The sequence below is a fragment of the Cariama cristata genome, unplaced genomic scaffold, assembly GCF_000690535.1.
Source record: "Cariama cristata isolate BGI_N322 unplaced genomic scaffold, ASM69053v1 scaffold24196, whole genome shotgun sequence".
NCBI classification, from domain to species: domain Eukaryota; kingdom Metazoa; phylum Chordata; class Aves; order Cariamiformes; family Cariamidae; genus Cariama; species Cariama cristata.
Window position 1 is genome coordinate 10748 of NW_009621912.1, and position 17549 is coordinate 28296.

Sequence of the window (17549 nt, forward strand, 5' to 3'; positions counted from 1 at the left end):
TAGTGTCAGTACCAGGTGCTTACAGGATCAAACCTCTGCTTACAGAACATCCATATCTCTTTAAGCGAACAATTCCATGCTCTGTGGGCACAGGCAATAACAGCTTTAGGAAGAAGAAAAAGCTTTATGTATTATTTTTTTTACTGAATTTCAAATTATATGAGAAAAATTTGTTGAAGAAGTCTGTGTTTGTAAGTGGTGAATTTTCCATTTGCATTATCCTTCCTAAAATTTCCCTTAGTCCTGATATTTGCCTGATGACATTGAAACTCATTAAACTATGCAATGTATTGTCTCTAAGGATCATTTAGAAACACAGACTCTAATCCCCATTTTGAACTAAGGTATCAGAGCCTGTGCGAGTCAAACGAGCTGTAGTCCTAACACTGTCGCTGGGGACAGTCAAGCAAGCTTGAACCTTGGGGCCAGAGAGCACTCTATCTATTGTATCCCTCCTCCCATCCAGTGAAAAACAGTCAGGCAGTAACTGTGTAATAAAATGCAAAAAACAAAGTCTTTACAATTTTTGATGTGAAGAAAAAAAATGGAACTAGTATCTTCAGCGTAAGTTGCTCTGCATTTTTGGTGAGTCAAATACCCTTCGCTGCTTCTCTTCGCTTATTTGGAGCTGTTAGGCTACAAGGTTTTTCAGCTATTTAGCAAATTGTGAAATAGATATGTGGCTTTATGTGGGTTTTTATGATATCAAATCCCTAATCCAATGAGCGAATAGAATGAAAAATGTATGTGACATTTTTTCCCCTGCAAATGTAACACTTTTCCACAGTTATAATGAATGTTATTTAAAGATATGCTGTACCGTTATTTGAAGGTATGCTGTGCTTTTATCAGTAGCACTACAAGACTTCTCAGCATGCATCTGAAAATAGTTGTGTTTAACGCTTTTCATCATAAGCTTTATTTTCAGGAATGTTTCACAACTGATTCTTATAAGAAGTGATTTTCTAACCTTTAAATCACTCTGCTAATCATAAAGTATTTGCCTTTCTCTCACTTCAGAACTCTGTATCTAAAGACAAGACTATAGAACGGGAAGTTCTTATTCAGTACATAAAATACCAAGTACAACAACATCACCGTGGAATACGCTATGCTATTCCCTGTCCGGACCCAATTAGTGTATCATCCCAGCTTTTACATTCTATATTCTTTAAACTGCTGATCTTGTTATTTACTGGATCCAGAAAGAACAATACCATAGACAGTACCCTACACAGGCATTCCCCACTCTCACAGTTCTGCTGTGTGGCACTGTTTCCTGAAGTGGGCATCAGAAATGTAAATTTTTCACCTTTGATGATCCAGAAAAATTTCTGTCACAACTGAAAGGAATTCTTACTGTACTTATATGTGACTGTATGTTTAATAAGAACTGGATCTCTCCTACTGTCTCTTATGGAAAATCTTTTGTGTCTTACCTTGACCAGACAAACTATCTTGGTCAGCTTCCTTGAAAGGTGGTTCTGTTATATCAGTCAGTTCTTTCTTCTCCTCAGCTTCACTACTCTCATCTCTGGCTTGCAGGAGATCTGTTGGGGTAAAGCTGCCTGTGGTATAAACCACCACTGTAGTAGCCTGCTCCACTGGAGACTCATAGCCATCGGTGATCAAGTCATTGCTAGCAGAATCATCTGCTGGAGGAGGCAAATAGGAATCCTCTGGTTTTGGAGGACTGCTAGTGCTACCCAGAGCACTGAAAGGCACTGTGAAACTTTGGTGGTCAGTAGCGATACCTTCTGTGTCTGGAGGAGATCTGTCCTGAAATGGTTCTCTGGAAGGTTTGGTAGGGAACACAGGTTCAGATGAAACAAAATTATTAAAGTCTTCTGGAGCACTGATCTTTCCACTTAGCACAGGGATTCCAGTTGTAAATTCACTGACCAAGACGTCTCCTGTTTGGTCCGCTGTTGCTGGGCTGGGGTAACCGAGTGGGAGTTCCACGCTCATGGAGTCCTCCTGAAAAAGTTTTTAAGAAGCAGCTTTCATTATAATGTTTAAATTTCATTGTTAAAAAGGCCAATAATTGTTAGCCACAGGAGTTTGCAAACAGCTAACTCAGCATAAAGTCATGGGATGTATAAAATGTTTGGTATGTGCATATGACCCTAATCACATTTGCCTGTAATTTTAAAAATGGTCAAAGAAAGATGACTTTCACTGTCCCTGTCGATTGCTCTCCTTCTGTCATTGAGATGTACTACTGAACTGGTGAGACATTGCTTACTTTGTAATTAGAACTGGAAAAGTTAATCAAGCAGTAGTATTCACCTGTAAATGCTCTGAACACTCTCTCTGTTACAGTGTAAGACTACAACATTCATGATTACAGCATTTATAAAAGGCAGATATGTATTTTAGCATAAGAGCCTTTTCCTGTATATTTATGTACATCTTAACACTGTTTGATTTCATTTCTCATGGAGTGATAAATAAATATAACAACCAGTATTAGCTTACCAAATCAGGACCCGTCAGAGGAATAGTGACCATGGGCTGGATATCATTATCAAAATCACGAGGTGATATAAAAGATTCTGGAAAAAAAAATATTTTAGAGAGGGAGAGCACAATATTTCAGCAGTGGCACACTGAAAACTGTTCAAAACACATAAACTCAGTAAAAAACTGTATTAGAACTGTTCTCCATCAAAAAATTACTTTTAAAAATCCATATTAAGAAGAAAGAGGCAAAATTTTCCATTTAAACTGGCAATTATGAGAAAACCAGGAATTTTATAGGCAGTATTCTTTGTACTCTTCATTTAGTATAAATGGGATAGGTCTGCAGAGACCTGAACCATAGATGAATGCCTAAAATCAGCTGAAGTAGGAACCACTCAGTTAAATCTGTATGGGCTATGATGACTCATTATATTGCGTGGTTCATTAAGCTTAAATTCTTTTCAGTTTTACCCAGAGTCCACGCCATCGTTACTCTCAGCGTTTTGGCTTTACTGCCCAGTTGCTCCCCTCACCACCTCAGAGGAGCTCTTTAAACATACTCGCATGCAAATTGTTTTTCTAAAACTGGTTATTAAAAATAAATAGTGGAAAAAAGTTGATTAAAATAGTTATTATGCAAGTGTTCTATATCCATGAATTTTTTTCTTGGGACTTTTAATCTACATTAAAATATGACATTTTATTCTTACAGAAAGTATTAGTTCATCTAAGTATTTTTTTGGCAAGAAAATGCTCCTGTTTGTAAATGAAACACTACAGCTAAAATTTGGTGTGTGTTTTAAGATTGCTTTGGTAAATATACATACGAAAAAATATTTTAAATTATTTTCCCCATTTTTAGCCCACCTCCCCAAAACTAGGGCTATGCTAGCTTTGAAAAAATCATTGATGGACTGGAAAGGGATATTTATTAGCTGGATTATGGGACAGGATGAAGTCTTTCAACCTTCTGCCAGAGGTCTTCACACTCAGCTTGTCATCCACACTCCCGCTGTGTTTCAGAGAGCAAAGCGCACCGTTACAGTGCATTTCACAATACTGATTTTAACTTGGGATCAAATGCTCTTTAAGGTGTCTGTCTTTCTGACTTCACTGGGAGGTTAGATGGCTTGCTTACAATTCAGACAGCTTTCAGAAAGCTAAATTCATGTTAGAGGAAGCCCCTGCTTTTTGTCTTATTAAAGAAAGGAGATTGTCCATACTGGGAAATTAAAATGATATAGCAAATACTCATAGTATTTTTTTTTTCCTCCTCTTATTTGTTTCAGTGTGCAAAACCTCCAGCTTTTCTAAACAACCACCCAAGATAAATAGATCCTCCAATATGACTGGAAGTTAGTCTTTATACTTATAAAGGCACATTTTGCTGTAAGATTTAACTTAGATCTGTGCATCCTTTGGATGCTATGCAACACTTAGGAGAATAGGATACATCAAACCAGATTCACCTAACAATCTGTTAGAGCAGCAAAGGAGACCTTAGTGAAATTGCATCAGTTTGAAAGGGCAAGGTTCAGCCTTGTGCCCAGCACCGGCCTGCCTACTGACCGTCAGTAAACTGAAGGGTTCCAAGGTCCATCGGCAGGGACTGGTCTTCGTGGAGTGCTATGGCAACCAGTTGCTGAAGGTCTGTTACTGTGAGTTTAGATGCTGATATCTCCCTCTCTTCCTTTGGAGAAAGTGGAATTTTTTCATTTTCAACCTTATTTGATCCAATAGTTGAGATGTCATCTGCTGTGCTTTTGATTTCTGAGCCATCCCTCTCAAAGTTTACCATGTATCGTGCTACAGTGCTGCTTGATCTGCAAGGGAAAGATGCAAAAATGCCCAGTGCAACAAAAGCAGCTACTGGATGAGGACTGATCTTACAAACAAACAAGTAAACAAAAATATATGCAACTATAAAATATTATCTCCTGTAAAAATAATGCAGATATACTTCCTTCTAATGAGACTGTCATCTTCAAATTACTTTTGCTACATCTGAATTTTTTTTCTTCTATGCATAGTTTTTAATAAAAATTCCAATACTGAAGAAAATTCTAAAATTGTTCATAATTCAGTTTAATCTGACTACTCAGAGACCTCTAGAACTGGTAATACAGTTTGAAGTCATTGATTATTGCTTCAAACAGTCATAAGTGCATGCTGGGGTCATTAGAAGCCATAATCACCTATTAATTATGCAGGAACCTATGAAAATGGATTAGACAGTTTATAAAACTACAGATAAGCAAAAATCCTATCACATCTGGAGCAATTTTTTATTCTTTTTTGAAGAATAGCAAGAAAGTTAGCTAATGTGGCAGGCAAATCACTTTTCACAATGGGAGTCACATTCCAAGTCCAAATGAATGTGTATAGCTTCTCCCTAGATGCACTTGTTTAACAGAAGTCTCAAATTTTCACCATTATTAATTTCATAAATGCTAAATTCACCCAATTAAAACAAAAAATAATGAGTACATTGTAAAATATTTGTACTCCACTATGTTGCTTTTTATAATATCAAATAACCGGAGAGGAATTTCATTTTATCTAGTATGTGCTATGTATTTACATTTATATGACACTGCAAGAATTCAGGAAGAGCATTAGACAATTATTCCTTTTAAACTATGAGTAAAAGAGAAATCTGGGAACCGCTAGACAAATTACTCCCCAGCAGCACTTTTAAGCAACAACGACAGATGCTGTAGCTGTTTGTGTTACCAGTCAGAAGCTCCCTGCATTTTATCAAGCTAGTAACTGGTTTCTTTGCCATTCTATCTGGTCTGGTAATGGAGATAACAAATCAAATTCTACATACTTATTGAAGATAATGCATATATGGGAATACAGCAGACCAAAAATGAAAATTTAAATATGAAGTTTCCCTTTTTTTTTCCCCCCCACTTTCAGTTTAGGACTGATAGAGATCTTTAGTCATCTGAATGTGAATTTCCTTAGGTCAAACAATTTTCTTTCCTTCAGAGAGATCCTGACAAAATTTTATTACTTGAACCTTTTAGATTAAGGTAAAAGCTGTCCCTGCTGTTTCATATCACAGATTTTGCACTTAAGCAGAACACAAATCAATTCACTTTGTCACATCAAGATAAAGAACATTTATTGATGTATCTATGTACATCTAATAGTCTATAAAATGATTAATCTTAATTATGAATTACAGACAAATTACCCATCTTTCTCCTTCTTCTGTCTTCATTTCATCACAGAAGAAAGGGTGTGATAAAGGATTGCAAAAGAAAGAAAAACAGAGATTCATGTATACCAGTAAATCAATCAGTCATACATCAAAAACATCTTTTGACAATTTATCTTATCTTCTCTGTGTCATCTATAACTTTTATCTGTGTGAAAATGACCGCCTACTCTCCATCATTTCACTTTTTCCCTTTCCAACAATGGGAAGCTCCATATTTTGAGTGGGGAAACAGGGATTTTACTTTACCTTGATAGTCTGAAATATCTGCTTTCCTATTTCCCACTACAAATGGTGCAATTTGAGCACTGCCATTGCTCATCTATATCTTCACGGTGGCAACGAACACCTGTGACAGCAGTAGCAACTATTACTCTTACGACACATGGTGCCTACTCAGATCCTAGTCACAGGGGTAACTTGACCTATTAATTACCTCTGGAAGACATGTCTGTTTGACCTTCTGTAATATAATGCCCAGTTATTTTCCCTGATGAATTCTCTAGCATATCTCTAATGTTGTCCTTCCATATGGCCTTGTGGGAAATGCTGCTAATAGATGTAGCAATATGGCTAAGGGAGAATGGACAGCAACACCTGTCTCTGCTGATCTGTAACTCCCAGGAGCTAACTAAATTACTAGATGATGGCAAGCAATCTTGGTCTTCCACATTGGTGAATGTACTTTCATATCAGCTCCTAAGACCAAGACACTAAACAGAAACGGATCTCAGATCTCCTGAAAGAGGTTAGTTGTTGCAATTATGACATGCTACTACAGATTTTCTCTGCTTGTTTTGCAGTAGCCAGCTTTTTGTTTTCTTACTTTCATTATCAAAATGTAAGCAACCAATTTTCCCTCTGTTTTGCTCTTCTCTTTCCTTTTCCCCAGCAATTTTGCAGAGACAAAAGCTAGGAAAAAGTATACTCTTGCCCAAAATTGCACTGCAATATGAATGTTCCTCAACATGCATTAAATGAACTGACTGTTCCTGACGCTGTGCCATAAGCCCACATGAATTTATGTCTTTTTTCCTCCTCTTTATTCCCTTTCAATTTTATGTTATTTCTTACTATTCATAATTTGTTTTTCCCTTGATTCTTTATGTAATGTACTCTTATCTATAGAAGCATAACCATATCAAATACTCAGTTTTTGCCTCCCTCCCCGCCCCCTGTAGATTTTCTATTGAAAAAACACACAGTAAACATACAAGGAAGCTAGAACTAAAAGAAATGGCAAGAGAGAACACAAATTTATTTAAAAAATGAAACATTTTAAATTATTTGAAACACCTGAGAAACACCTACTGGGAAAATTTTATATGTATGAACATGTATCCTCCTGCAACCTTCTCTTGCCAAGGCACCTTCACTGTGATCTTTGAAGAGCACAGGATCCACACACAAAAAATTAACCTCCTCATGTAAGAAATGTTGCTAGCAAGCAATTTAAAAGGATTTATTGATTACTTCGCCCGTGAGGGAATCAAAGGCTACTTCTACTTAGTAATTCAAAACCCCATAGTCTCACTTGGGATGTGTTTGCACGTCTCTCCATATTGTCTCTATGTTGTTCCCACAAAACTTTTTTCCGTTTATAGCAATACACACGCCGCTATTATATCGGTCTCTCCATGTTGGAGGGAAAGAAGGAAAAGGAGAATCCTAGTAGCCAATAGAAAAATGAGTCCCATTTTCTTACTTACTTAAATCCTAATACGTGAATTTCTTTGAATCCTGGAAGTTTCTCAAATATTTTTTGCATCTATAGAAAACCATAAAATAATTAATTCAGCATAAGTTCTACACCACTGAAAAGCAAGCACAGGTTGACTACCTAGACAATAGCTTTCATGTTTCAGGAAAAGCTTTAGGAAACAGTCTCAACAGCCCTCTTTGCGGTATCATCATTGCTCAACTTAAACACATTATTTGGTTTGTATATGCTGCCTGTATTACCTGTTAATAGGCAAAAATGAAGTACAAAATACAGCTTTTTTAGTAATGTAATTATGTAAATCAGTGATAATCTAGTTCATAATAAAGCAAATCAAACAACATGAATCAAATGGTTTTCTCAATTTCAGCAGTTTTGGTTCATAAATAATTTTGTGATTCAAGTCACCTCAACTGTAAATTTTTAATTATTTAGAAATATTAACCAAATGCAGATGGATTTAGATTATTTGACAAATCATTTATAAGTTAAACAGTTTTAACTGTCTTGTACAAATAGAGTAACTTCATATATTCTTAATTCGAATGTAAACATTTGTACAATTACATGGTTTTGAATAGAAGAGACAGTAATAAGAATAAACAATGAGCAGAAAAAGTGAATTCTGTGTACATCTTTCAGACTTTAGGATAATAAGTGTTTTTATCAGTACCTCAAGAATTAACAATGTTTTGAGATCCAGCTGATTGATCTCTTGGTCTTCTCCAATTGTAGCAACATTTATACAGCTAAGTCAAATGAAATATTTTATGGACATCTACTGTGTCAGAGCAAAGGGATTTTTTTTTTTAAACACACCGTTCCACAGCTCCTTTCTGAGTCACTTCCTGGTCCTGTTAAGTACCAGGCAACACATCACCTAAGCCTTTCATCTGCAAGCAAAGCCTGCGGAGTTGAGGGAATTCAGCACTTGAAAAGAAGTGAAAAAGCCTTTTGAGGAATTGGGTCCTTTTAACTCAACATATCATTTAAAAAGGATATGAACTAATGTGGCAATCCTTCCTCTTCCTTAGCTAAGTGATTCTGTACAAACCCAGCATACGTTTAAAACGTATTCATGCATAAGAGTTTGTCAGAACAGGTAGAAAATGCGTGCTCAGACTGACAGCTTTCTCTGCATCTCTAATATAAGTTAAAAGTGAAGAAGTAGCAGAAGAACAGTATGATATCACACCACCAGGTATCAGCCACACTGTATAAGCCTAGGTGTCTTTTTCGTCACAGCAAGCAGAAGAGAAGATAATGTCTAGCAAAGAAAATGCCACCTACAGTCCCCTTGCCCACCTTTCGCAGGAGGACAGCAGGAAAGAAACTGAGGTTAGCACTTCATTTTGGGCTTGGTCTGACTTGGTAAAAGCGGTGCAGAAGTAGCAACTAGACTGTGGGAAGATGTTATTCATGTGACTAATGCTCATTGAAAGCAACAGAGATTAAGGGTCTAAATCACTAGGATGCAACTAATTTTCCTGAATTTAGGCAAACACTATCATTTTAGAGGTCATTTTCAGCTCAGTTGCTGGTTCAAAAGAGTGCAGATCTCTCAAATATGAGAGGCCCTTGCAGATGTATTGGATAACCTGGGGCACCTAAAATGGCACTAGATATCCATGTTCAGGTAACTGAATCCCCTTTTAGCCATGTTCTGCCAGCTGACTGTTGGCATGGGCTCTGTTCAGACTCTTCTTGGTTGTCTTTATATCATAATGAAGTTGATGCTTTCTTTTAACTGTATGCACATATGTAGCCTCCTATTTCCTACTTCTGCCAAATGAATCTTGATTTACTGAGTAGCGTAAGCATCTGAATTTGCATTCCATTTCTCACGTGAGTTTAAATGTATGTTGTGGTACACAGATGTATTTCTGAACATTTGCACTGTAATGTCTGCTGTAACTCTTCCCTCTTGCCGTGTCCTGGAAGGAATTAGAAACTGAGTCTGGAACTTCACAGCCTCAGCTTCGCAAAGACTTCTCTGGAATTTGTACAAGAGCTCATGTAGCTGGACGAGGTTTTAATTCTGAATCTAACCTCCTCACTCTCACCCTTTGAGTGCACTTGTAAAACTCTCTTGTATCAACACTGCCCTCTGCCTCCTCCATGACCTATCTTTGGATAAATGCACGTCAGGTGTATTTCTTGGTACTGGACTGTGAATAATTTTCTAGTCAACATTGCAGGTCAAGAACAGCTTTAGACTCTTTAAAGTGTCAGGTAAAATTTGATGATGATGCAAAACAATTTAACAATCAAGAAACTTTGCATTTCTCCCCTTCCAATTGATGAAATAACTTAAAAGTCAGATTGTCAAATTACAACATTATATGTGTAGTAAACAAAGTCTGCAGGCAGTTCTGTTTGAGGATAATACTGGAAATCTCCAAAGAAACCACTTTTTATCAGCTCTGTAAACACATCCTTCACCATTTTTCTATGCATATCTGAAACTGAACCAGGATAGTGAAACAGCTTGCACTAAGGAATGCTCATGAAATGAGAAGCTTTAGTTGATTTTAGTGAATTTTACTAAGAAAACCTTTTGGGAACCTCAAGTCATTAACTGCTATCTATTAAATTGATAGCTGAACATTCAGTTAATATTATTAATTATATGAAAACACCACAGATGTTCCAGTTCTTACAGAAACTATGGTAATGCACAACAAAATGACTTGAAGTCCTTTGAAGTTCAGACAACAGTAGCTAATTACTTTTACCATTTATATTGCACTTCTCATCAGGTTTATTGTAGAAATTAAATTATGACAAAGTACTGTCCATGAATTCCTGATTAAGCCCAAATTATATTCCTAAAGTTACTCTGTTCATCAGTTATCTGAGACTCTACTGCTGACAAAGACGCTGGTTTGTTAGCTTGGTGGCTGAACAGATGGCCTAAAGGAGGGGAAAAGCTGACTATACATAAAGGAGAACTAAAACTCTTGAGACAACAAGAATTATCTATTTCAAGTGAGGGCAATAGTAATCCTGCCAGTAATTCTGTTTCATGGTGAAGGTAGTTTCATAGTATGAACCTCAGCCAAGGTACAAAGCCAACATTTCAGCATTCACTCAGCCTCCTTACCTGTAGCTGAAATTTGGCAGCTAGCTGTCGGTACTGTGGGGAGTTGGGATCACTAAGCTCAGGTGTGTACTCCTGATCAGTGAGGGTGACACTGAATTCCACCATTTGCTCCACAGGCAGTTCTGGGACTGTATTTGTTCCCAGCTCCTGGAAAAGAAGAAGGGAGGGAAAAAAAGGGGGAGAAATAGAACTAAAGTGATTCCCCCCCCCCCCCCATTTCAATATTTAACAGGTAGAAAGGTTTCCTTTTAAGCCCATCCCCAAAATAACTTTCTGAACCATATCCTACAAAAGGCAAGGGTTCCTAGCCACATCTGTTGTCTTAATTCTTCTGCTTTTGCAAACAAGTTTCTACTTCTGTGACTTGAAAGTTGCCTTTGATACGCACAAATGAAGGCGATGAAGAGAAACAAGCAATTTTTTGCACAGAGAGTGTTACCAAGTCTTCTTATTTCCATCATCATTGAAGTCATATAGCTTTACTTGCTGCACAAATGAAGGCAATGAAGAGAAACAAGCCATTTTTTGCACAGAGAGTGTTATCAAGTCTTCTTATTTCCGTCATCATTGAAGTCATATAGCTTTACTTGCCACTTTGAAGGAAAGCGTGTGACATCAAGGAGAGTGACAAGCAAATGTTAAAAGCTAGCTGGTATCCTATCCTCAGAAAACCCATGGTCAACCAGAGCAGACTGCCAGACTTTCTGTTACTGTTTCATGTTTAGACATTTAGACATACCTGTGTTACATCTTTCCTGTGCAGTTGACTTTACCGCTTTTAAAAGTACTCTTGTTTTGTTTGCTGTTTCCAACAGTATTTGCAGTTTTGGCCTACACTTACTAATTTTTTCCTTCAATTATGTTGAACTCCAAAAGCCAACTCATTTGTAGGCTACAACATGCTGGCCACAAGGAGGAAAGCCACTGTGGGTGCATTCAGAAAGATTTCCTCATTAATCCTAGATACAAAGTTACACATTTGCTAATTTTAAGATCAGAAGGTATCTGTTGTTCCTTATTCACAAGCAGAACTGAGCTTCAAATTTCAATTCTTGGAACCCAAGTACCTGAAGAGATGATGCAGAGAGGCCACTCAGGAAACTCCTGCCTTCTGCCAATCTCTCAGTCCTTCTTCACAAATCTTGTACTAATGTTAACACATAAAGTTCCACTACCAATGTATTTTATTAAACGAAAAAAAAAGCCTCAGTTTTAGAGGAACGTATGTTTCATGTTGTATCTAAAAATACAGCTCATCAGTTAGAGAAAGAGCATTCTGTAATGTTCTATCATATAAACAGAAGATTAAAAATATGCACTTTCCATATGGCTGCCCTATGACTTTTGAGGAGCCAGCCTTCAGGGGCTGGTCACAAAGGACTGGGCTGAGAAAGACCGAGGAGGCTTACATCATGGAGGATCTGGTTAATGTCAATCTCCTGGTACACCTCAAACATCACAAATAAGTGATTTTAAAACAATTTTTTCCTCATATTCTATCTGTTCTTTCACTCCAACAGCTATAATACAGGTAGGTAACACACAGTTGAGAATATTAGGGTTATTTTGCTTTCTTAGATCCTGAGGATATAATCATTTCAGACAGCAAAAATAGCATTTATCTGGGATCACTCCAGTGCGATTCCTGTGCTGGAGCTGAGAGGCTTGCAGAGGCGGGATGGAGAACAATGGCAATTTGCCAGGGGTGTGATGGGCAAGGCTTCAGCCATCATTTCTGCCCTCAAATTCTTGGTAGCAGCAGCACCAAGACCTTGAGTTCACCCACGTGGGGAGGAAGCTGTAAGAGCCTCTTCCTACAGCCAGTACGCACAAACAACAAAAAAACCCCAGAGCAGCTTTTTGAGGGGCTGCTCTAGAAGGGCAAAATTTTTAGAAATTGGAAAAAAAATCCCAGAGCAAAGCAGAGGGGAAATACATAGGATCACCTCCCACCTGGGGCTCCTCAGCAGCAGGATCCACCCTTGGGACCTGTTGAGGCCTTGGTCTCTCTCCAGAGGGAGGTTCCAGAAGCTTCCCTGAAGCCAGGCTGCTGCACTGAGTAGAACCACCTCCCTGCTACCCCCAGGCACAGCAGCCAGGACAGGGAAAATAACAGCCCCTCCTATCATCCCCACCCCATCTCAGATGTAATGTGTGGCAGCTGCTGTAAACCTGCAGAGGAGGAGGCAGCCCCCAGCACCATGCTGTGTGGCTGTGCTGAGGAGGCATGGGTGGAGATCCCCTGGTTGACAGCTGGCCGTCTGGCAAGCAGAAGGCAAGAAGGTCCAGTCCTGTTCCCTGTGTTGCGGGAAGCTCGGAAGGTATGCATTTTTATGTTATTTAATGAAGAGCAAGGTTACAAAACAGTGCAAAATAGGCAATGAGGCCCTCATTAAAAGAATGATGTCTCTGCCTAAAAGCTGGTTGCCGTATTTTTATACTTTCTACTGTGTACACAAGAAACATTATGCGCTATTCCAGTACAGAACAGGTGCTAGTAAAACCCTTCAGTCCTACTAGCAGTAACAGAGGGGTGCACTCATGGTTTGTAAGCACTAAGTGTTTATAAGGCTTCTCCCCCTTTTCTGCTAGCTGTGCTGAAAAGGGTGGGTGAAAAAGTGAGATAGGAGAAGAGGCTGTCCTCACCTTCACAGGAGTCTTCGTGTCGTTAACAATTTCATTGAGCAGCGTGCCGTTAGGGACTGGTGCATACGGAGAGAGGGATATGCCAGAAGAGCCTGGGGGGGTTTAAAGTAAAAATCAGGCAAGAACAGGTTTGCACATCAAAAATCGTCCCCTTTCTCTGTTGGACGGGCGTCAGCTCACTGGAGAAGCTTTCCTTATGGAGGGTGTGTTTGAGTGCAAACCTGTGCTAGTGAAAAGTAGTCATGGCCTATGGCATGGGTAAAGCGGCTACTTTTTATACAATAGACGGCCTTTCTTTCTAGGTAAAAATATCAGTAATGTTGCATGTGTATGACTGAAGGTAAAAATGGCACTGCCTGTGCATCAATGAAATTGTGTCAATTAAATAATATTTGATCATTTCCTGTCATACTGCATTATATATCAACAAATGTCTAAGCTTAATTTTGCCAATTGAGATATTTGTCTCTATGATAGCCACCTTTCTTTAAGGCTCAATTTAAAGTAATGAGAGGCTTTGAGAGAGTTTTCAAGCTAGAGGCAAAATTACTGTGCTGGAAGTCACCATCAATCAGATTCTGTCATATTTCGCCCTCATGAAAATATGTGTGCAAGATGTTTCCTCCTTGAACCAAAATACTCATATTTACACATTTTTATCACTACATAAATGTATAACATTATTTTAAGGAACACAATAGTGTTGGTAGGTCTAATTGGAATAATCTGCTCAAATTAATGTCTTAGCATCACTGTGACTTTCTGGCTAAAGTAATTCGTTATTTTCATCTGCTTGATTATTTTGGCTAAAAAATGCAGCAGCTGACACTCTAAATGTTATTTCATAACTGAAGCAAAATTAGCTCTACTCTCTACAGGTGAAACTAGGAAAACAAATGTGTTTAAAGGCCGTGAAACAAACCTGGAATGCTACATTTGAGTAGCAGACATGCTGTAAAGAAATAAAAAAATACTTCTTAGAGATTATTTTGCTAAAGCATTTTAATTGTCCTTCACTGAACTTGTCATGCTTCTACTGCATTCATTAAATTATACAGCCTTCTCAGATCTATGAATCACTGGTTTTAGCAATTCTATTTTAATGGGCAGATGCACAGCAAGTAGATTTGATTTTACCTGTAGAAATGGAAGGAATGTCTTCCAGCTTTTTGCCACCTGTTTTCTCTGTGGATATTTCATCTTTCCTATCAATCAAATAGAAATGAGTGATTTAATGATCAGCATGCTGTACTGGCAATGGCAAAGGTGTAAAAAAAATGTAGAAAGGAGCTCTGTATTAAGTGTACTTTAAATGAGATAAATTATTTCTAATGGAATATTTGATAAGCTGGTTAAAGAGGCAATGAAACAATAGATCATATTTTATGTTCAACAGTTTATACATTTCCTTTCCTGTCCTTCAATATGGTATTTGCTCTTACAACGAGCAGAAATACTGATTTGGTATATTCCTCCCCCAAGGACTACCAATCCTCTCAGGAGTCTGCTTGTGAGGTTTCATCACTGATTTTCTCTAAGCAATCAGAGGGATGGGGTCACAGAGATTAAATCAGTGCACAGGGTCTGCTTTTTCTCTCTTTGAAATCTATAAATGGTTGACCACTGACTAAAGTGGAGGCAAGACTTCTCGTACATTATCTAAACCAACTATTGTCTCCTTTGCTATGTCTCATCCTGTCAAGACGGTTCAGTGAAGGCTTTGGGCTTCTTCTAATTTTGGAGCCAATGGACATTTCATGGTTCCAAGGGTGTTTCATATGGTTTGGTATGAGGACAGGGTGGGTCCTTATTTTTCAGTTGTCCGCCTGCTTTATAATATCATAAGGATGCTTCCAACTAATGATAGATTCAAACTGGATTCCTGGATTTGTTTTTGTATTGTTGATATTACTTCCCATTGTAATTTTAACAGTCATGTGCTGATGAATAGATTTTGTAACCGCGACTTTTAGCTTGCCTGAAAAGCAGAAGTGGTGTATGTATATAAGTACATTTTATAATAGATGTGTTAAAGATTCCTGCAGTTAAGGCTATAGAATAATTTCTTCTCTAAAACCAAATTTTTATTTATTTGTAGCTTTTGGAAACATTTAGACTCTTAAATAAGAATCTTCTAAGTCACATTTTGAGATTTTTCTTTCCTGAAATTGGGGGATGAAGAATTTCAGTTGCTTTGGGTTCTAAGTAGAGTGTGGAAAAAAACACATCATAAAATAAAAAGCCCAATCATGGAAATAAATGAGGATAGAATTTCTCAAAATTTCTGTAGAAACAGCTGTTGTTAAGGCAGTGCACACAGGTGGAGTGTTTGTGAAAACTGGTGTGAGTGAAAGAACTAAAGGCACTGCAAATGCATAGTGTGGTGTTAACTGAGACAACATGAGGCTTGTAGCACAGACAGAAAAGATGGCTGGGCTGTGTTTCTAGACAGGACCAATCTCGATGTTTAATAGCATAAATAAGGAACATGAACAACTCCTCATTTACCACATCCTCTGGATATCTTGTGCGATGAGAACTAAAGTAGTATTTGTAATGTTTTCACAATGTTAACTAATTATGTGTTGTGTCTTTAACTGGAGATTGGTCTCTTGTCTACACGGCATCTACAGAAGATACAAAACGTTTCCCAAACCACACAGTAGTAAAGATGAAGTCCAACAATGCATAATTGTGGCTGCCTGTATTTCTTGCTAAAATATGAGTAATTTCATAGAATTTACTTCACCTTCTGAATTGTGTCTAGGGAAGACCATACTGTTCACAAAAAGTAAGAACTCTGAGATCAGTCACTTCACTTATTGCCTTGCTGCTGCTGTTTGCACTAGACTGAGTGCAGAGACCTCCCTTTGGACTTCCAGGGGAGTTTAATTAGGCCCTACGTTATTAAAAATACATTTCTGAGGAAGAACACTCAAAGCTCCCATATCATAATGAATAAAGGTGCGTAAGACCTCTGTGATCATGAGACAGTGTAACTTAGGAAAGGAAAAGATTATTTACTACACCTGAAAATCTTAGAAAATTTGAAAGAAAAAGTAATACATTAATCAGATAAACTGTGGACAATGATTTGTTTGGCTGTACTATAGTACTTATACGCAGAGAGACAGAGTTCAGTATTGTAACTTTAATCCTGCCATTCTCAGACTTCCAAGTGTTGCCAGGAGCATACTTTCTTTCCAAGTATTTACGGAATAAAGCATCACATTAGTTAACACTATCATGACATCTAAAAATACAGGGGAAAGCTAAAGTGAAGGCAGAGTTTTCATATTATTGCTGAATGTAGGCCCCCAGATGAACTTTCGTTAAGTGCTCTGACTTTCCTTTTGAGAATTAATAGCAATTGCAGGTAATTTTTTGTCACGCTCCCAGTCAACACTAGTCTAACTGAATGCTGTGGCTCTTTAGGGTATTGTGCTCACATTAGTCTAGGAAGACATTCTGTGGTGTCTCAAAGTGAACAAGCAACTCAGACATTTGGCCACCTTCGTTATTTGTGATTCAGTTACTGTGTACTATGATACATACAGGATACACATCTCTCGCAGCACACACCATATACACCACAGTGCTATCTGTCTATCTGTTCACATCCACGCACATCTACACGTATCTTTTTGAAAAAAGGCAGTAACATTAAGTGGCAAGGTTCTACTTGTGCTACTTACCTTTCCTGGAAGGTTCTATGTTTTACTCGCTGCAAAAAGATTAAGAAAAACAGCGTTTTACTAGTGGGTGTATCCAACCATTGAGCAGAATCCTGTTAGCTCTCTTGTTTACTGTACTTTTACCTTTTCCTTCTAACACACGCCCCCTCCTCTTCCTGAGCAATACTTTGCCCTTATATAAGCAGATGGGGAGGGACTTGGTAGTCTCCCCCAGTTTCTAAACAAATGTCAGTAATCCTTACCCGTTGGATTATTTCCAGGTGCTCTTGGGAATTGCTGAAGTTTTTGCCAATGTCAAATATGCAGAAGGTTTCCCTCTGGCAGGCAGTAACCCAGTTCTGATATTCAGAAGTATCAGGGATCCGATCCAGAAAAATACGGAAGGCTTCCCACACAGCTTCCTGGCAGACTGAGCAAGAAGAAAGGGGCTGGGGATGGATGCTTTGTAGCAAAAAGTAAACTTGAAAGCCTTTTTAAAGTGATTTGGGATTTAAACATTTGACTGTACTTAGTAAACAAATCCAGCTTCCAGGTATTTTTAGATATTTAGGTCTTTTAGGTATTTTTGAGTTGACAGTCATTTGCATTTATGCTGAAGGATTAACCATTTTTTAGTTAAGGATTGCTAATTTCCCTCATTTTAAAAGAGAGATTAATGACATCATCATCATCATCATCATGAATAAGGAGCACACA

General features: G+C 38.0%; 1 protein-coding gene across 1 annotated transcript; it reads right to left on the reverse strand.

The window, feature by feature from the left end:
* Positions 1–1439: 1439 nt before the first annotated feature.
* On the reverse strand, positions 1440–17262 carry LOC104155835 (interphotoreceptor matrix proteoglycan 1-like; the record flags this gene model as incomplete). Its single annotated transcript, XM_009702160.1, has 10 exons — positions 1440–1977; positions 2479–2555; positions 4033–4286; positions 5666–5686; positions 7399–7457; positions 10513–10659; positions 13159–13250; positions 14296–14363; positions 16854–16882; positions 17096–17262. Coding segments are annotated over 10 exons (1452 nt in total), but the record flags the coding sequence as incomplete, so codon positions are not given.
* Between the last annotated feature and the right edge of the window lie 287 nt (positions 17263–17549).